At 48.7% G+C, this 21,445-nt stretch overlaps 1 protein-coding gene across 2 annotated transcripts; it reads left to right on the forward strand.

Moving 5' to 3' along the window:
* The first annotated feature begins 621 nt into the window (after nucleotides 1-621).
* LHX2 (LIM homeobox 2) lies at nucleotides 622-21,147 on the forward strand. 2 transcript variants are annotated; one of them, XM_039730609.1, is made up of 5 exons: nucleotides 622-1,283; nucleotides 4,016-4,221; nucleotides 4,848-5,230; nucleotides 13,782-13,987; nucleotides 20,349-21,147. In XM_039730609.1, the coding sequence occupies exons 1-5, from the start codon at nucleotides 1,056-1,058 to the stop codon at nucleotides 20,634-20,636; spliced, it is 1,311 nt and encodes a 436-aa protein (XP_039586543.1). In that variant the 5' UTR covers nucleotides 622-1,055; the 3' UTR covers nucleotides 20,637-21,147. The 2 variants fall into 2 exon arrangements, with proteins under 2 accessions (XP_039586543.1, XP_039586544.1); XM_039730610.1 differs by having other exon boundaries at nucleotides 1,056-1,283; nucleotides 4,019-4,221.
* Nucleotides 21,148-21,445: the final 298 nt, after the last annotated feature.

Below are 21,445 nucleotides of genomic sequence, written 5' to 3' on the forward strand. Positions count from 1 at the left end.
CGCGCACGGGAGGAGTCGTGCCCCACAGCCTCCTTGGCGCGCCATGGCCCGACACGTCGCCGACGGTCCCCGGGCGACAAACGCCAAGCTCCGCCGGGGCCGCGGAGCGAGCGGGACGCGGCAGCGCTCGCGGTGCCCGGGCGGCCGGGCCGGCGCGGGGAGACAGCGCGGGGACACCGCCCGGCCCCGAGCACATGCCGGCGGCCCGGGCGCGGCGCAGCCAATGGCGGCGGGGCAGGACATGATGTCAGAGGGGCTGTAGAAAAGGCGCGGAGCCCCGCGCGGTGCCCGCGCTGCAGACGCGCCGCTCGCAGCTCCGCGGCGGCTCCGGCTCCGGCTGCGCTCCCGCCCCGGGCCCCGCGGGCCGCGCCGCTTTAAGGACAGAGGGGGGCCGCGAGTGCCCGTCCCATCTGGTGCCCGTCCAACTCTTCCTCCTTCCCCTTGGCTTTTTCTTTTCCCAATGAGCTCCAGCGGGCTGGGGGAGGAGCGGGGGAAGGAGCAAACTTTGCCCCTGAGCTGCCGCCGCTGCCAGCCCTCTGGACTGTGAGTGCGTACGGTGGGCATCCGCCCCAGCCTCCCTGCAGCACCAGCCTGCTCTCCGCCTGCTGCAGCCTCCCTCTCCCTTGCATTCCTCCTCTAAATTTCGCACAGTACGATGTAAGGGGCTTGTCGTAATTTTTTCCTAATTCTTATTTATTTCTCACCGAAGATGGTTTAATTTTTTTTTTTTATATTTCTACTATTTATTAATCCCTCCCAACCGTAAGCCTGCCCAGCCTTCTGCCAGCTGGGCCAGAGCATAAAGCCTGGGACTGCACCTGGGGCAATGAGCCCTGCCCTGAAGAAGCCTCCTAGAGAGATGTGCCGGGGCCGCGCAACAGACTAGATCCAAGCCCCGAAGCTCACACCACCAGTTATCCCCTCTCCCTCATCCCCTCGCCCGCCTTTTCTGCACCCCATCCCTTGAAACCTCGGATCAGTGCCTGCGCCGCGCTCCGGAGAGCTCTGCCGGGGGAAAGCCCGGTGCCCGAGGAGAGACGGGGCGGCCGTGCTAGATGCATGGGGGAGGGCTCCGGTTAATGCAAGTTCTGGGCTCCTGCAGGGACCCCGACAACTGTCAGCAGCAACAGCAGCTCGGGCCCTCCTCCTCTGCTTCCTCAGCGATGCTTTTCCACAGTCTTTCCGGCTCGGAGATGCACGGGGTCATCGACGAGATGGATCGGAGAAGCAAAAGCGAAGCACCGGCCATCAGCTCGGCTATAGACAGGGGAGAGACGGAAACGGTAGGAGCCGAAGGAATGGGAGAGTCATGCACCCCCTAAACATACCAAACCCTCACAGATACAGCTTTTCCCCTAAAATACCAGACTGGGGGGAAGCCTATGCAAAATACTAAATCAGGAGAAAATTAAGCATAAAGGCACCCCAAAAGATTAAATGAAACCGTGGGGAAAGGCATGAAACTGTTAATTATTCATAATATGCATAGTAATAGTAACGCTTGGGTGAAATAACGGTGCTGCTCTTGTGAGAAAACAGATAGACCAGCCTTTTGGTAGCGTCCAAGAACTCCTTCCCTTCCCCCAGCCTGTCCGGCCTTCCAAAGTTTTTAGGAAGAGGCAAAGTGTGGTTTTATACCAATAACATTTTGGCGCAGCAAATTTTTTTGTCTGCAGAATGGAAATACAAACACCAAAGAATCCAATTCTGTGTTATTTTTCAGGTAGGATGCCTTCATGGAGATAGTCTTTATAGCATTTATTTAAGAAGAAAAAAAAAACAAGCACGAGTCTCTTTAAGTTATGGGTTTTAAAAAATAATTTTAATATGTGGGTTTGTAAACATGGCAAACAGAACTAGAAGATATGTCTCAGGGAGATGGATGGATGGGAATTTTTATAACTTTACCACATTTCATCTTGTCTGCTGATGCGTAGACCTTGTATATTAATACATTTAGATAATAAAAAGATGCATCCGTCTAACTAGCGTTAAGCTGGCAAAGTGGAAGAAATTTTCGAAGTGTCTCAAGTGATTTAACAATTTATGTATAATATTTTTTAAAAAGAAATTACAATTCTGAAGTGAAATGATCTCGTACATTGGTTAAATTATGTCTTGTAAACTGATACAGGCGTATGCAAGGAAGATCCGTTCTCAGGTTTTCAAACTTCATCAGTATGTGTTCTTTCTTGTAATATTATATGAAATTTGCTTAAAGGTGACAGTGAGACTATTTAATCTTGAAACACCGTTTGGAAAACGGCCTTTGTACTAGAAGGGTGGGATGCGATTTCTAATCTAAACGGTTTTGGTTTTCTTTTTAAAAGTTAGTATTTCTCCGTACAGTTAAACAACACCCAATGATCTTTGCTGGAATAAATATTGTGGCGTGATAGTTTTATATAACTGTATATAATCTATATGGATACACGTGTGTATGTAACAAATGGTGGGTTGGAATACTGGATCCTTGAATACCATTTCTAGACCGCAGAATATTTTTGTTACTGGAAGAGCAAAGTAGAAAAAATCGTTATTTCATTTAGAGTGGATTTACAAGAAACTACTTTGGTTATAAAACGATCCCTACTCGGAGTTCAGTTAGTGCTAAAGAAACAAGCTGCCGGTGGGTTCCTGTGACTAACACCAGCGGAGTGCCAGGGTTTTATTTGTGTGGAGTTCTCCTAGTGGGAATGATGCGGTGCAAACGGGAGCGCTCACAGAGATGGGATTTTGTGATCCCCGCAAGCACAGGATGAAAGCAATGGGTTTGGCATGTGCTGGAAAATCAGCCTCGGTTCCTTTCGATTTCCTCCGATTAGCTGTCTTTGCTTTTGCTTTGCGCGAGGATTTAAGGCTCTAGAGGAGGTAAAAGCAAACAAACAACTTCTCCCCCGCCCCGAACCAAAACAAACTGCGCGTTGGGCACAGCTGTAAGGAAATGTTTCGGGTTCTCGTGCACAAGAACAGATCTGCCGTGGGCTTTTGTGCAAGGCGGGTAAGAGTAAGTTGGGACGAAGTGGAAAGCAGCACATTGCAAGGTCTGCCCCAGACGTTGCTCTACCCGAGCCTCCTCTCCCGAATGCTGTTTTAAGGTGCCTGCTGAAATAAATAAGCATGCTTAAACGGTTCCGACATTTCTCCCTCTTTCTTGTTCGGTAGAAGCTGTCAGGATATGTATGAATTTGGGGGTTTTTGAGGGTTTCGATTGGATTGCGATTTGACACTAAACTATTAAATTATATAGGGCTTATATTTAGTTTTATTGCTTCCAAGTTTATCCTAGCATAATCTAATGTGCTCTATTGGTTTTAACCCGCTCTCATTCCTGCACGTTCCCCACTATTTCGTTTTCCTGATTAAACATTCTGCACCTCGGATTTAGTAACGCTCATCTCCTCCGCAGCTTTATTTACTGATCCCTTTAGCGCTTTGGGTCAGAGCAGATCGCGATCCGTGTTGTTTGGAACCAGCTTGCAGAGAGCTGTGTCTGCAGCACTGTGACTACTGGGGGTTTGATCGTAATTCATTCGGAATTTTATAGCTAGGAAAATATACACACAGACACGCTCCACATACACGCACTCACACAGCATTAACTATGCAGACACTCTCAGTATATCCGTAGTTCTGAATTTTAAAATGAACTATCCGTGATTTGCCCTACTCTATTATTATTGCGCCTGTTTATTGAACAGCGTCTTTTCTTGGTTTGAGACTGGAAAATCCACCCGAAAAAAAAAAGTTCTGGGTCTGGTCTGCACGCCTCACCTAAAAGCCAGGGTGGTTTTCTGTTTGTCTCGCCCGCTTCCCCGCCTCCTCCCGGGAAGGTGGGATGCGGCGGGACCCTGGGGACCGGGCGCGGGGGCCGCTCGGGGTGGCCGGCTCGCAGCCCCCGCTGCTCTGCCAGGGGAGCAGCAGCTCGGCCCCGGCCGGGCAGGGGGAGGGGAGAGCCCAGCCGTGCTCAAGAGTTTCTGCCTCTCGCTAACGGTCTGTAATTGTTTTCCCCCAGCAGACCATGCCTTCCATCAGCAGTGACAGGGCTGCCCTGTGCGCCGGCTGCGGGGGTAAAATCTCCGACCGTTATTACCTCCTGGCTGTGGACAAACAGTGGCACATGCGCTGCCTGAAGTGCTGTGAATGTAAACTCAACCTGGAGTCCGAGCTCACCTGCTTCAGCAAGGACGGCAGCATCTACTGCAAGGAGGACTATTACAGGTACAGCCTGCCTCGGCCGCCAGCCGGGGCCGGGGACACTGCCCGCCGCTGCCCCGCTGAGCAGAGCCCGTCCTGGCGGGACTGCGGAGGGGATCCGCGGGCACGCGTGGGGCGGCCTGTGAGCTCCCAAAACCTCCTCTGGGGACGGAGACTCGTGGTGAGGATGAGTCCCGTGTAGCCGAGAGGGGGCACGGCCCGGGCACAGCTTCCCCCCCGCCTGCTTTGGCTACTGGGGCCTTCACCAGGCGTGCCCCGCTCGGCCTCCTGTGCGGGGTGCGGGGCCGGGGCCCGCAGCGGGGCCGCTCCTCGCCCGCCGGCCGTGCCTCCTGCGGCCCGGGGGCGAGGGCCCACTCGCGGGCCGGGGGTCGGTGCCTTTTCCTGGTGGGGTCTGGCGGGGCGGGAGCTGAGCTGCGAGATGGGAAACGGGACGGAGACTCCCGGCGCTTCCGTCCCGGGATGCGCGCCCGGCTGGGCTCCGCAAGCGTCCTGGCTTTGTAGCGCTGCCCCGGCCGACGTGGCCGTCCCGGGGCCCGCAGCCCTTTGCCGCCCTCCGGGCAGAACCGACGAAGGACGGGGTGGGGGGGAATGCGCCTCTCACCGTCTCCTCTGGCCTTTCTGTTTTGCAGGAGGTTTTCGGTGCAGAGATGTGCGAGGTGTCACCTGGGGATTTCTGCCTCCGAGATGGTCATGAGGGCCAGGGATTTGGTATATCACTTAAACTGCTTCACTTGCACCACTTGCAACAAGATGCTGACCACTGGCGATCACTTTGGCATGAAGGACAATCTGGTGTACTGCCGCCTCCATTTCGAGACTCTCATCCAGGGGGAGTACCAGGTGCATTTCAATCACTCGGATGTAGCCGCTGGGAAGGGCCCGGCTTTGGGAGCGGGCTCTGCCAACACTTTGGGACTGCCTTATTACAATGGCGTGGGGACTGTCCAGAAGGGGAGACCCAGGAAAAGGAAAAGCCCGGGGCCTGGAGCAGATCTGGCAGCCTACAATGCAGGTAAGAGACCCTTCCCCCAGAACAGTTCAAATGGTCTGTTTCTGTTCACTTCCAAAGGGGGATTTCCGTTTATTTTAGCTTAAACTGTTAATAATAGTTTAGCTGCAGCATAATTATTGAGATCAAGTGCTGTCAAACTGCAATTACAGAAGCTAATATGTTAGCATTTTTCACTTCAGCTGGAAATAAAATGTTTTGAAGCAAGGTCATCTGGTTAAGGGGGGGAAGAAGGGGGAGTGCAGCCTGAAATAAAATCTGGAAACCAGAGATTTTAAGTTAGCACTTCAGAGGCCCGTGAATTTTCTTTAGTGGCTACACTCTAAAGCTGCTGACGGGTGAATTGTTCAACCCTGTCCCGAGCTCTTGCACCCCAAAGCTTTGGAAGGAAGGAGAGAGGGGAAGTGGCCGTTTCCCAAGGGCTGGAGTGGGGGGCGCAGGGGGTGCAGGGCTGGCTGTGCCCGGGCAGGGCCGTGGGCAGCAGGTGTCTGCGGGCAGCACAGAGCCTGCTCACACGGGAGTTTTGTTCATGAGAGGTGACTCGGGGAAGAGCCGAAACTCGCAGCATCCCCCTGCAGCCCATGGCTGCCCTGCGGCACAGCCCCTGACCCTGAACCAGCAGCAGGAGGAGCGGGAGCGAGCCGGGGCTCTCTGGATCCAGCAGCAAACTTTCCGACGTCTTTCCTCGTTTAACCTCCCCACCGCCACAGCACTGTAGTTTTACAGGCAAAGGAATTCGAGCAACCTCCTGCCCCCCTGCCCCCCATGCCCGCTCCCCTCTGCCCCTGCCTCCACTCCTCCGTGTAGCTGCCACCAGAACGGCCATCCCGGGGGCTTCCTGCGCTGCTGCTTGTATGCAACGGGGAAAAAAATGCTTGGACCGAACAAAATTCTTAGATGTGGTTTTATTCGAGGGCTTGGAGGCGGAGGCGGGCTTCCCCAGTCCGGCGTTTCCCGAGCCGAGCTCTCGGGCTGTCCCGCCGGACCCCGGGCACCGAGCTCGTTTCCCGGCGTCGTTCCGTGCCTCGGTGCCCTCTGTGCTCCTGCGCTCGTCCCAGCCTGTTTTCTCTTTTAGCTACCTGCTTCGGACCTGTCCCCTAGGGCACAGATTTGCCTTTAACATGTTCTTCCTTCCCGGCGAGGGCGTTCGGTGAAGGCCAAGTTTGCTGCGGTTTGTTTGGAGCCGCATCTCTGCGCGCCCCGACAGCTGCGGGCTGCGCCCGGCGGCTGCGCTCCGCCTGCGCGGGGAGGAGGAGGAGGAACGGAGGGAGGAAGGCGCGGGGGTCCCCGAGAAGTGCGGGGCTGGCCAGGAGCTCGGGCTTCGGGCCGGGGGAGGCAGCTCGGCACCGGGGGGCTACGGGTGTTTTGCGCCCGAAGGGAGTAACAATAGCGACGAGATGGGGTGGTTTGCACTGGAAACGGCAGGGAGAAAAGGCGCATCTCTAACCGGCAAACGCACCTCGGGAACAAATTTGCCAGCTATTATTGGCTGAACTAATTGCTGAATAATTTGGAAGTAGTGCAAAAAGCAGTAGTAGTCCCAGTGGTGAAGGTTGATGAAAGGTGGATGTAGTGTTCTCGCGAGTAACAGTTCAGCTTTAAAACATGCATCAAATATGCATTTTTCCCGTTAAAAAACGTCTCCTTTTCGGAGGGATTAGCTTTTAATTGTCCTTCCGCTGTCTCCCCGTGCAGGGCAGATGTTCAGATTCAAAGGACCTGTAAACAGAATCAGCGGCATCTGTCCTGGATGGGAGCACAGCCTGAGAAAGTCTCACTGCTCCCTGACTTCCTAAATAAACCGCCTTTAACTGCATTTTGAAAAATTCGTTTACAAAATAATTGCCGTCCGACTTTTAATCGTTGTTTAGAGCCTGCAACTGAAACTTTAGAGATCTTCTTTGAGTAACCTTTGGCTTCTTCGCTTAAGCTATTTATCTACTTAACTATTTACTAGACCTATAATCGACTAATTTATGCGGTAATAAGTGCCATTGATCTTGGAAATCAGACTGGGTTGCTCGTTGATGTAAAATTCCACAAACGAGTGAATTATTGCAAAGCGTTGGATTTTGTGCCTTTAAAAGATAAACCGTCAAAAAATGTGATAGTTTCTCTTTTTATTTTTAGTGGAACTTGTCATTTCTTTCTCAGAAATGCACTACAAATGCACAATGTTGTTCTCTGAGGGGATCTGTTCCTGGTGATTTGTGTAGAATACTTTGTGTAAATAAATCTACACCCAGAGGTGGTGGGAAAAGGGGGACCCATAAACTTGGCAGAGTCGAGACTGAAATAATTTTTGTAAATTGCAGCAAATACTCATCTGCAACACGAATTAGACTGACTTTTTTTTTTTCCCCCGACTTAAACGAGACTCCGTTTGCAGGGGGGTGATGGGTTTAGATGTGGATAGAGCCTGACAAGTGGAAAATAGCTTAGAAGGATGCTGAAACTTCAAAAAGACTTCTTTTTCTTTCTTTTCTCTTTCCTTTTTTTTTTAAGTGTGTTTCTCTGATCATAATTTCTTCCTTCACTTGTTGGAATGGAGTTTGATGGGTTTTTTAGGTCAGTAAATCAATGGCTGAAAGCTTGCTGAACACAGAAGCACCTGTAAAGAATTCTGAATACTCCCTTTGTGAATTAGACCCCAAACCTCCCACAGTCTGCTATGTTTTATTCATTCGTATCTAGTCTGGCTTTAAGACACTAAAATATCCTGGAAAAATGACAGATGTATTGCGCAAACTTGGGGCACGACGGGCTGATAAAATACCCATAATCTGTACAAACAGCCAAGATATTAAGAAACGCTTCCTTCCTTTGCTAGCAGGAGGATGCCTCGTGCTTCGCTGGGAGGGTGGCGGAGCATCCCGGCGGGACAGGCGGCCTGGGGGAGCGGGCTGGGGCTGAGGCGCTTTCTGCCGGGGAGGGGAGGCTGCGGAGGCGCCGACCCAGCTCCCGGCAGGGCTCGGGCAGCGCCGGGGACGCCTGGAGCTGACCCTCTCAAGTGGCTGTGTCAAAAGCGGTTTGGGGCTTTTTTTCCTGACAAAAATGCGAAAAACCTGGAAAGTTTTAAAGAGCGAATCCCTCTTTCCTCCTCGTTTTTCTTGGGACTAAAAGCTCACAAGAAGCTTCCCTGTGACTACAGTGACAGAGCGGGCAGACGGGAATCGCGGCTTAAAATCGGATGTCTTGCAGAGATTTCCTAGGAAAAATTAGGGTTTACCCCTTTCCCCCCCTCTTCTTGCTTCTCCCCCTTCTCTCCCTCCTCCCTGGCTGTGATCACCTTTCGGGTCCCCGAACGCATCTGGCCCCTCCCCAGGGGGCTGGGGCTGGGGTCGGGGCCGGGGCAGGCGCTGGGGCTGGGGTCGGGGCGGGGGCTGGGGTCGGTTCTGGGAGCGCCGCAGCCCCGACCCCAGCCCCTTCCCCCGGCGGGGCGGGCAGCGGGGAGCGCGGCTCGGCCGGGGCTGCCCGGGTTAATCGCGGCGCTCAGGGACTGACCGCGCACTCGCACCGGCCATTCAGCGCCATTCAGCTGGCTTAATTGAGGGGAAAAACCCTGGCGGCGGTTCCTCCCGCGGGGCCCGGGCCCGGCCGCCCCTCCCGGCCCCTTTGTTCTCCCGGCCCGGCCCGCTCCCCCCGGGGGCTCCGCGGGGCCCGAGCCTCAGGCAGCCCCGGGGGGCACCGGGACGCGCAGCCCCTTTGTCCGAGACGCCCGGGGACGGCCGGAGGAGGAGGGCTTCTAATCCTGCTCTCCTCCGTCCTGGCCTTGTGATGCTCGGCCTGGGCTCCTTAAGACTCACTGGCTTTATCTCCTCAGAAACACTTCTTGACATGTCAAGGTTGAGGCAGCGCTGTTGGGTCTGTTGCTCCATGGCTTGGCAGAGACACACTCCTTTCGGTGCTGCCAGGCACCTCAGAAGCAGCCAGGGGTACCTTGCCTGCTCCCAGTGTCACAGCTTCACCTCTTTTAATGCCTGTGGTGACAATTTCAGGAATCTGCCTTCTCTATGTGTCTTCTCCTGCCTCCAAAGAGAAAGACTATGTGTGTTCCTGTCCCGAGTACCTCTCTGAGGGCTCTGTCTCACTTCTGTCCCCTTTGAGGCTAAGGGTACCACAAAGTCCTCTACATGCTCCGACCAAACAAGAAATGCGGCTGCACCCCTGCCTGGTCTAGTTAATCACAAGTTCCCTCTCCAGGCAGCAGGAGGTTAAAACACCCCCTTGACTCCGATTACAGAGGGAAAGGGGTGTGTGTTCCTGAGCCACTACTGAGAGATAATGCACACACAACGTGTCTCCTGTTTCATCACTCTTTCAGAATCAGGATTAGTTTTCTTTCTTTTGGCATAATCTAACATGTCAAGCACAAGCTACTAAGAACAAAATTTCCCCCAAAGGAAATTTCTCTTTCTCATCTTCATGTGCCATATCCTTAGCAACCTACTAACAGCTAAGCACACACTTTGCCCCGAGTCCCAAGCCATGGGGGGCTCTGCTGATCTGAGGGTGAAGCAATGTTCCCAAGTTCTCCTGCTCTAACAGACTTTGTTACAAAAGCACCAGCACAGCCTGCTTTATGCTCCTGTTGTTGGGTTGAGGGAGGTGTTATGCATTAATCTGCAAAGGGTATTTTGGCTACCAATATCAAAACCAAATGTTTTCCTCTTAATCTGTAGGGATGTAGTGATGCTGCCTGTGGACACCACCATCCTGTGACCAGGTGGCCCTTGTGGGGCTGAGGGTGCTGTGCTGCCACTGCTGCACCAGCCCGGGGTGGGAGGGCAGTGGCTTGGGTGTGGGGTCTGGGGAAAGGCACAGGGCCTTAGAAATGTTCTAGGGTCAAAAAAGAGACTTGGCACTGCTTCAGAATTTGTTTTATCAAAAAATAGAAGTGAAACAGTCGTTAATTTAAGGCTCCTCTATTCGACTGGAATTCTACCAATTGTATTTCTGAAATCCCAGCAGGAGCCTGAGATACTGCAATGGAATGGAAATGTTACATATGGATAGTTCAGCAATTCCTTTGGGAGATACACAGGACACCACAAAAGAACAGGGAAGGCAGTGCCTGAAAAACAGAGGGTTGTGTGAGGAGCATGTACAGTGTTAGTTTTACACCCTGGTGCCTTTTGCAGAAACTCCTCAGCTCTTAAAATCTCCACTTACACCCTTGGCCCGTTCTGTGTTTCTGTGCCTGCAACACCCATGGACACTGCAGATTCTGTGAGAGATGCAGATAATTTAGACTGAATAAAGTAGCCTGTTGAGGATGGTGCCAGGCACCACAACCAAACACAGGAGGGGAATTGGCACCAGCCAGGACTATTTCTGTCCTATTGGGTGCTGGCTGGGAGTAGCCAAACTGCTTGCACAAGGCAGAGAACGCACACGCCCTCACGCGCTTCCAAAATCTGTTCTGCAACTTCCATCGTAGGCAAGGACGTTTTGCCACTCTCAAATGGTACATGTTCACTGGCATTTTAATATTGTTTTTACTTAGTAGATAATGAGGTAAAATGATGAGAAATTCCCAGAGTAAGTTGTTCCTTTTCCCATCAGGGCTTGATGAAAAGCTGACACCCTCATTCCATTCTGGGAGGGTTTAGAATCAGTTTTATATCCTTGGATTCTGAATGTATCTCATTCTCTATGGGACACATTAAAATCCAGCTCCTTGCAGCCCTAGGCTTTGTTTTGTTGCATATTAACAGGAACCAGACCTCAGTCCTGCAGACAGATATTTTGATGCATTTCCTACTATGTCTGTCTTGCTGTTTCTTGGAGGGTTCAAAAGCCTCTAAGATGATGCACAAAGGTCTTTTCCAATACTAATATCTAAAATTCTTTGGGTACATTTTAAAAACAAGCATGATTTGGTTTTACATTTCCATAACAGAATTTTCTGTGAGCATTATTATGTTACTTATCCCCATGTTCTTTATATCAGGAATTGTGGCTATGAAGGAGGCTGGAGCACATGCCATGACTCCAGATGGGCAACTAGGTCCCAGATCTTAAACCCAGAAAGATTTGGCTACATCCCAAACAGCTCCATTACTACTCCATTGTTACTCTCTCCCTCTAAGTATCTTACACCTTTTAAATTCAGGTGCTTGCAGTTTTCCATGCTGCAGGAAAACAAGCAGAAATGCTTCTTATGGCCAAAATTTGGCACCAGATCCAGAGGTCTGGAAAGGATTTATACAAATGTATGCACATGCACGCACACACGCACACAGACACTCACATTTCTATATACAGCACCATTTTTTAGCTGCTTTTCAAATTATAGGAGTACAGAAACACACAGAAAACTTTGAGGCTTTGGACACTTTGAGCATATCTGTGAAAGAGCTGAATTTTTGCAGGCCTTGCTCTGTATTGTGCCACAGCTTTTTAGCAGGCTTTGAAAGGCTGAGGTGTGTAAAGCAGCTGCTGTAGCTACTGCAAAGCTGCTTAGGGAACCTGCATGCATCTTTACTTAGGAACCTGTGCATTTCATTATCCGTGTATTTTAAAAACCTGTTTGTAGTACATGCCTGTCAGAATGTGTGTGTTTTCACTAGGGCTGAGACCCGCTGATGGACAATGAATTCAAGTAACATGAACAGATAGGTGCATGAGATGTACTCAGTTGTAATTAAACAGCAATAGTGGACAATTGAAAACAAGCCTGTTCATGCATTTAAGAAACTTACCAACAATTCCTGTACAAAAGAATTTTTTGGTAAATTTTTTGCATTTTTCATTACTTTTAGCATAAGACTTGTAGGAAATTAAGAGGGAATTGTAGATATTTGGACAGGAAAACCTAATTAACAAGTTTGTCAATACTAATTTTCAGTTATATTCCTAAATTTTTATTGGATTTAAGCTCAGTTCTTAGTGTTATTTTAAGAGGGTTTCTATGGTTTACTGTATGCACAAATAAATGAAAGACTACTTTTGGTCTACGAGATTATTTTGCTTGGCACTCAATATTTAAAACTACTTGATAATTTTTACAGTGTTCTTTTCTCACAGATCTTCTTGAGCTTGATTTCTGTAAGCGTATCAAACAGTGTCATTCCTCGTTTTCAAAAGGATATGGCAGAAGTGATAATTCAAACCAGTATTTGCGAACACTTTTTAAAAAAAATTGAAACATAAACATATAAATAATTAAAAAGATTTTTCATTTGGCACGCCAGTGAATATTTTGTATTAACAGCTTTATTTCTTTAGCTAGTCAGATTATAGTCATAATTTGCTGTCTGGTAGCCACAAACTTTATTTCTTTTATAGTGTTTCATTTAATGGTCTCCCTTGTACTCTACAGGGTTTAGTTTGATGGAGGAAATAATTATGATTTTAACTAGTCTGTTCCATGGAGATTTAACTGGGGTGTATTGTGCAGCTCTCTTTGTGTGTTACAGTGCAATTTATGGTGACACCAAGTACAGTAAAACCCTTTATGGAGTTGAGGACAGCTACTGTCCTCCCACAGAAAGTGGAGGAAAAGTTCTGTGGAGGTGGAGCAGAGGGGGAAGGGAACAGGGCTGACATTTTAAAAGGCACAGGGGGGAAGGCCAGGTCCTTGCAGGCTGGTTGTTGGAAGGGAAGGGCTGGGGGGTGCAGAAATGTGATCAGCTGTGCCCAGGTGGGCAAGAGGCTGGGCACTGGGCTGTGCTGGCCCAGTGCTGCCACTGCTGGGGCACCTCCAGGGCTGGGGACAGCTCGGGCCACTCATGGCAGGACAGAACTGAGGGGCTGGAGCGTGTCCAGGGGGCTGGGAAGGGAACGGAGCCCCAGGAGGGGCTGAGGGAGCTGGCAAGGGAATGGAACCCAGGAAGGGCTGAGAGAGCCGGGAAGGGAATGGAGCCCCGGGAGGGGCTGAGGGAGCTGGCAAGGGAATGGAACCCAGGAAGGGCTGAGAGAGCCGGGAAGGGAATGGAGCCCCAGGAGAGGCTGAGGGAGCCGGGAAGGGAATGGAGCCCCGGGAGGGGCTGAGGGAGCTGGGAAGGGAACGGAGCCCCAGGAGGGGCTGAGGGAGCTGGGAAGGGAATGGAGCCCCAGGAGGGGCTGAGGGAGCTGGAAGGGGCTCAGCCTGGAGCAAAGGTGGCTCAGGGGGGACCTTGTGGCTCTGCACAACTCCTGACAGGAGGGGACAGCCAGGGGGTCGGGCTCTGCTCCAGGGCCAGGGACAGGACAAGGGGAAATGGCCTCAGGCTGTGCCAGGGAAGGGTCAGGGTGGATATTAGGAAACTTCCCCAAAACAGAGGTGAAGCCCTTATCCTTGGAGGGACATCAAAGCCATGTGGATGTGGCACTTGGGGACACGGGTTAGTGGTGGCCTTGGCAGCGCTGTGCTAACCCGAGCACACAATGGCCTCAGAGGGCTTTTCCAAACTGAACTGCCCTACAAATCCATGAAATGGAGCAAAGGCAGGTAGGGCTTGTGCCAGTACACGCCGTGCTGTGCCATTTTAATTGCTGCACTCAGGGAAATTGAGAACAACACTGGTGTGGAGCAGGAGATTTACAGGTCTTTTCCTCTCGTTGCCTTAAGCTTTAAGTTGCAATGAAAACGATGGTGACCACCTGGACAGAGACCAGCAGTACCCCAGCAATCAGAAAACAAAGCGCATGAGGACGTCCTTCAAGCACCACCAGCTGCGGACAATGAAGTCATACTTTGCTATTAACCACAATCCTGATGCCAAGGACTTGAAACAGCTAGCTCAGAAAACTGGCCTCACCAAAAGAGTTCTTCAGGTAAGAGCGTCCTTTGCCTTGCAAAGTAATCAAAGTATCAATTTTGTATTCAAAAAGCCACGGCTTTGGTTGGTTTTCAAGATATTCTTAATCATCGGTACCTTCTCTGAGACTAAGTTAATTCCCAGAAAGTGTGAGAAGAGTTAATTTCTTTTCCGTTTCTATCAAGCAGATCACTTGAGTTCTAAATTTAATGAGAATTGTGAAGGTTTGGGGCCCTGCTTGTTTTCCTGGAGTTCTTTAATTCTGGTGCATGTTTTAGCTTCCAGGCTGCTTTACAAAAAAAGTGACTTATTTTAGTTAGTGCGCTCACTGTACATAGAGAGCTTTTGGTTTAGAAATTCAGAAAACATGTCAATGCTTACCTTTATAAAAAATTAATCAACAGTTTGAATTCATTTTGTCAGGACAAGGAGGACGGCTTTTCGTTCATAACTGAAGTGGACGTAAATTAAATTTTTCAAAAACTTTTACTCATAGTTTAGTAACTTAGAATGAAATAAAACTGCATTTTAAAAGTACTTTTTCTTGTTCATGGGAACACACTCAATTTGAGCTATTGTGGGAAGGAAAGGGAATAGTATTAGTTGATTCAGCTGCATTTTAATTTATAGTTCTGACTCAAGAAGTCAATTTTAATGAGCACTTACCCAAATGCCTGTACCTAGAGATAAACTTAGGCATATAGGAGCCATGGCATTCCAGGATTTATTGCTGAAAGTTTTAAATGGGTCTTAATTGTAGAAAAAGGATTGTGACCTTCCTAGAGACAGGTAGGGCTGCGAGCCCCATCCTGGGAAGCATCGTGGACAGCTCACAAGTCACAGGCAAGTGGAGGGCAGGAGACAACTGCTGAGCAAACTGAATTCATGCAGGGACCCTGGAGCTTTCAGAGCTAACACCTACCAGAAGAAGGAACAAAGGATTTGTAGGCTTCCCAGTAAAATGCCAAACCGTACGCAGTGACTTCTCGTGGCTACGTCCTCATAGCTGGACTGGGTTTGTTTTTCTGAGCCTGATTTGCTGTGCAGGAGCAGATTCCTCTGGCAGAGGGAACATCCCAGCACCTGATGTGGTGTCTCACAGCAGCTGCCCTGAAACCACACACGTGGCTGAAGAAATTCACTGCACTGGTCTATCCTCAGACTGACCCTTCTCCTCTACTCACCCTCAGAATTTAGACACTTTGGTAATACAATTCACACCTGAATTACCTGAGAAATGGCACATCAGTGTCTAGGAAGTGTCTTTTGATTATCTTTCTGTTCTCTCTTGTCACTCCACACCAAACTTTGATTTCCATCTCTCTCTTTTCACTGAATGGGTCTTTCCTTCCATCTTTTTTCCAAGTTATTGTCTCTGTTTCTTCCTATTCAGAACGTATTTCCTTGTCTCCAAAATTGGACTTCACCCCATTACTCTTCTGTTCCTCTTTCAGTTTCTTCCTTGCTTCACAGCCTCTTCATTTCATTTTACACGTCACAATTTGCAGTTTTCAGGTGCTTTGTGGTTCTCCTTTTGTTTGTTGCAGAACTTTACAATTCCACCAAAGTTTTGTTACCATTTTGGTCTTCGGTGTTTCACTTCTTTTACTTTCAGAGTTAAATACTCCCCTATGTCCAGACTGCTTTAGCTACTTGGTGGAAGACAGTAGTTGCTGGTGAGGATTGTTCCCTGAGGATGGTGCTGTTGGAGGCAATTCTAGAAAATGGAGTGACACTTTGTCTGCTATCACTTGAGTTTTCCTGCCTCTTATGAGCACTCTCTAGTCATGGAAGTTTTGTTTGAAAATTAATTTGGGCCATGAGAACACAAACTTGTATTTTGTATGTTTTAGAACCTTTCAGCCCAGTTGGTTTATCTCTACCTGTGAGTGACAATTAAGTTCACACAGATGAGTTTTAAGGTTGCTCTTTTCTGGGAAAACTCATCATGATGTTGGTTACTGAGACAGCCCCACATGTCGTGTAATGAGGGGACTTTGTAGAGGAGCAGAGAATTTGAGGATTTTCCAGATGTTCTGTGATGCTGGAGTTGGAAGCCCTAACTGATGTCTTTGCTTTATAACAATTTGTGACCAGCTGCACATGTCCAGTGTGGGATGGCTGGAAATGCAACACTCTGCCTCTCAGGATGCATTTCCTTCAGCACCTTCAATGCACACTGTTCTCTCAGCCACATTCAAACCATAGCAAACTTATTTATCCTTTTAACACCTATTTTTATTTTGTTTCCTTCCAATTTAAGTTTCCATTTACAATTTAATTCATATATCTCTTGTAATACAGCTGGGGAACACAAGCTCTTTATTGTGTGCTATCATTAGTAATTAACAGCCCCAGCTAATTGTGAGCTAACTAACCTAACTGGCATAAATGCTGCTCTCTGGGGAACTGATCTTTCTTTCTGTGAGTCTAGAAAAGGAAGGTGAAAGTAGATAGCCCTGAGGAGGTGTGGTGTGTCAGCTATAGGTATGTACCTCTTCTCTCCCTGGGTGTCTGGAATCAGATTATCCACAGCCCAAGCACGTCAGGAACATAAAGCATCATTTTTCAGTGTGTGTTTGTACACCACTTATTTTTTCTTGAATCAGTCCCCAGTAAAGTCACTATCAGAATCCTACAGAAATCACTGCATGCATTTGGACTCTGCTGGTCCAGTTTCCAGTAGTAAACAAACCTAAAATATTTCCATCCCATGTGGGGACCTGTGCTGCCCTTTAGGGAAGGTTTGCTGTAGGCTGCAGGCTCTTCCTGAGCCCCCATTCATTAAAGATCTCTTTGACTGAGCAGTTATTAATTGCAGCAGAGTCATCACAATGTGCGTGCAATGAGTGAACCCAGTCTGCTTTGTGGTGTTACATCCTCTGTGTTTTGTGTCTCCACTTACTACTTAGTGAAATTCAGAGAACCTAAATGTCTCCAGGTAGCTGTGTGAATGAGCAAAATTGGTTTAAAATTTGTTTTTAGCAGAAGCTGTTCACACAGCTAATATGTAACAGATGCAGCAGTGGAGGTGTTGCAAACCAGAAAATAAAGTTATCTAAGGTGACGATCCCATTAACTTCAGTATCCAAATCCCTCACAACACTTCGTGTGTTCATTTTCAACACTCCCTTATCATATGGAGATGTTATTTCATTCCTATTTGACTTGGTGGAAACAAAGAATTTGTTCCACAGATCACTGACGAGGGAGTGCAATCTTTTCACCCCAGTAAATATTATTCTGCCTAACTGCTGAGTGCCCAGCTCCACGATGCAGCCCCGCTCACCGGAGTGTGCCAGCAGCAGTGCTGGCTCTTGCAGCTGCTTTTCATTTCTCACTGGGAGTTTTGTCTGTATTTTCCCCTTTGATTTGAAATAGCTCAGCCTTGTGCTGATACAGTTGGACAGAAACCCACTAAATACTTCCCGATGATTTTGTTTATTCCTCAGTCCTGAAGGAATTGTGTAATTGATGTGAGATAAGTCCTTCTGGAAGGATTCTTCCACTTCTGTGTGGCTGGGTGGTTATTTCTGCCATGCCCTTCCAGGTGCACGGCCTGAGCTGCCCATGGGAGTGGGGCAGCCCCGGGGACAGCCCTGCCACTGTCCCTGCTGGGGTCATGGCCAGGGCCACGGGCAGGGGACAGCCCTGGGAATGGCCCAGAGACAGGGGACAGCCCTGGGAATGGCCAGGGGCAGGGGACAGCCCTGGGAACAACCCCACAGCCCCAGGAACAGCCCTGGGAATGGCCCAGAGACAGGGGACAGCCCTGGGAATGGCCCAGGGGCAGGGGAACAGACTCAGGAGCAACCCCACAGCCCCAGGAACAGCCCCAGGAACAGCCCCAGGAACAGCCCTGCTCTCTCTCACCACTCTCTAACAAGAAGGCTTTGCTGAGGATGTCACATTTAAAGCACATACCAGAATGTCACTATGGTGGAAGTAATGTTATCCCTTCCGTCATAAGACAAGGTGTTTTCAGAATTCAAATGATTAGATGTATTTTCAGTAATAATACAAATATTTATTATTATACAATTTTAAAGAGCCCTGTAACCATTAACTGATTAACCTTGACAATATTCCAGTGGGGAAGGAAGTAAAAAGCAGTCATATAATCTCTATTTTCAGATAATACTTGCAGAATTATATGATATTTTCAATGTCTAACACGACTTGCCACTAATAAAGGGACAATGCACCATGTCATATGTGCAGCTCTGAAAGCAGTGTGGGTGGTCATTGGTAAGGGCAGCTGAGCTCAGGTTTTCATATTAGTGGAAGATGAAGGGAAATCCATAAACACCAGGAATCTTTCTCACTTTATATACCACATGCTTCCAAAGAGCACCAGAGAGCCTCTTGCCCTGGTAAGGTTAAGGAGCAGATGGACATTTAGGAGAGTGTCATGTTTCCCATATTTGGGACTAATGAATATAAAAAGATGGGTATTTTAATGAACATAAATGTGAAATTATGCAGAAGTAGGTGTACCTGCAGCTGGCCAACTGGTTTGTCTGCTCTGTTTTAATTATGCCATGGCTGCATGAACACACGTAGCGACAGCAGCCAGCTCCAAACTCCATTTCACAGCTGTTATCCTTTATGCAGTTGCCAGAAGGTATTTTAAAGAAACCAACCACTAAATTAGTTTGTGGAACAAATAGAAATGATTTCTGTCTGAAAGGTAAAAAGTCCTATGAAAGTTCCAATTGCTGTTTTTGCTGCTCCTGAGCAGTTGGTGCTTGAGCCTTTGTGGTTTCACCCACAGCCCCTGCACACCAGGGGCTCTGAGCAGTCCCACCAGAGGACTCTGCTTGGGAACGTGTCAGGCAAAAACATCCCTTTGGGGTTTGCTCCTTTTTGACCACATTGCTGCTCTAGCAGGGTCACTGCTGTACTGGACTCTGATAAAATCATGGGAATATTTTTACCTGTGCTGGTTTAAGAGAACTTTTGTATATGAAACTGATAAACAGTCTTTAAATGAGGTGTTTTAACAAAGCAAATGCCAACAAAAACTGGTCTAAAATACTGAGCTTTCAGAAAGAAGGACCTGTAGGGATGTGATTTATGTGATTTTGAATTTGTGCCTGAGGATCACTTCCTTGTGGCAGTCCCTGGAGAGAGTGTGAGAGACAGGGTGTGCACATTAAAGACCTTTGGCTGGGGGAGAGAGCTTTCCAAGGAAGGGAGAGTGCTCCACAGGGGGAATTTGGAGCTGGAGCATCCCTAGACGTGAAGAAAGGTGGAGAGAGGTGGAGCAGCCGAGGCAGGTGCATCAGCTGGGGCTGCAGTGGGAGCACGGCCAGCTCCGGCCGCCTTCCTGCGGCTCGCTCCTTCCCTCCTTCCCTCCCTCCTTCCCTCCCTCCTTCCCTCCCTCTCTGGCTCTCAGCAGGGCCGGGCAGCTCCAGAGCCAGGAGCTGAATCTCTGCACGGCTGCTGTCTCCTCAGGAGTCCCACACACTCACTTTCCCTGGCCCCTCGGCTCAGAGCCCGTCCCGCGGCAGGGCCAGGCAGCTCCAGAGCCAGGAGCTGAATCTCTGCACGGCTGCTGTCTCCTCAGGAGTCCCACACACTCACTTTCCCTGTCCTTCAGGAGTCCCACACACTCACTCACTTTCCCTGTCCTTCACCCCAATAAGCAAAGAATGCAAGAAGTAGAAACCTTGGGAAAAAAATTCTGTGCGGTTGCTGTTCCTCCTGAAATCACTGTTTTTGATGTAATGTAGGTCTTTAATACCTTTCCAGTCCCTTTTCCCAACGTTATAGCAGTGCTGAAAACACTTGATAAAGGAAACAGGCATAGGCAAAGGAAGGTGGAGCATTTGAGGAAGAATAAGACAAGAGCAAGAAAGAAGGACAGTCCTTTCCAGAGAGGGAGCACTGCAGGTGTGTGAGGGAGCTCCTGGGGCAGCAGGAGCCCGTGGGAAGGCAGGGTGCCCTGGGCTGTGCCAGCAGCACTCTGGTGGGAGATGGACGTGAGGCACAAGGGGGAAACTCCTGGTGTTGTGCTCATCAGGTGCGTGGTGTTGGCCTCACCCAGACCAATGCTGCTGGGATCGAGGGCTCTCGAGGATTCTGCACGCTGCCAAATCTCTGAGCATCCTTTCACATGCCTTGTGCAGTCAGCCTGCAGCCTCCATCCTCATCCTCTCCTGGCCCGGGCAGACTGCTTGCAGGGATCGAAGGACAGGGAAGAAGGAATATTCTGCAGGGAAAGGCCATTTCTCATGGCTAGAACTGCTTTTCTAATATGTTACCAGTAAAAACGTCTTTCCCAATTCCAGCATTGATGAATTTGTGAATGTGCTTTTGCATTTTTCAACACTGCAGGTCTTTAAATGCTGCCCTGTTATATTAAACTGTTTCAGGTTTGGTTTCAAAATGCTCGAGCCAAATTCAGACGGAACCTCTTACGTCAAGAAAACACAGGGGTGGATAAGACTTCAGACTCAACACTCCAAGCAGGGACCCCTTCAGGTCCTGCCTCAGAAATATCCAATGCCTCCATGAGTCCATCCAGCACTCCCACCACTCTAACAGACTTGACTAATCCCACTATGCCAACCGTGACGTCCGTCCTGACATCAGTGCCCGGAAGTCTTGAGGTTCATGAATCTCGAAGTCCTTCACAGACAACTCTTACAAATCTTTTCTGATGACTCTTTCTTAATAATTTCTTTAAAAAAGAAATTATTCTTAGCTGAAATTCCAAGTGTATTTTAATAGAGGCTTTGAGCAACTGACTAACCACAATTAGGATCTCTCCTAAAAAACAGAAGGAAATGTAGTGTTCTGGTATTATGGAGTATGGACTGAAGAATAACTTGGAAGATCTATTGCAACACAACATTTGTGTAACTGTACAGTTTTGTGGACTGAGCAAGGGAAACAGCAATTAATTTAAGTTGGCTAAAGCTTCTGTATTTTCAAAGACTGCCATGTGCCTTATATACTGTTTTATCTACATTCTTTGGATTCCATGTCCACTTCTCTCTTTTTCTCTCTGTATATTTATGACCAGGGCAAAAATGTTAAAGAGTTTGTTACTTTGAATAGTCCTAAGCCTTTCATTGGTTGCTTTGTTGTTTTAGAATTTTAAGGTCGAAGTCTGTTCGAATACCAGAATTTGTAAAATCTAACCAGTAATAAAACCACTTATGGAAACTACTTGGAAATGGCTGCAGTTACGTTTAACATTAGTGTCACAATCGAGGTAGGCTGACTGGATCTAAAAGGGTTAGAAAAATGCACTTCAAACACAGTGTCTGCCTAGGAAAAACCCTAAGTGTGATGTACACGTTCCTCTGGTTCCCAAAGTATTTATGGGTGAGAAATCCAGCTTGTACAACAGTAGGTGTCTTCATTGTAGAGAAATAATGTTAGTTGCAGGTAGAAGTTATCAGATAATGCTAAAACTCAAATAGAAGAACTGTGGTTCATTTTGCCACCTGAAGGAAACCTGACT

The sequence above is a fragment of the Passer montanus genome, unplaced genomic scaffold (assembly GCF_014805655.1).
Source record: "Passer montanus isolate IOZ18808 unplaced genomic scaffold, ASM1480565v1 scaffold73, whole genome shotgun sequence".
Classification (NCBI taxonomy): Eukaryota; Metazoa; Chordata; class Aves; order Passeriformes; family Passeridae; genus Passer; species Passer montanus.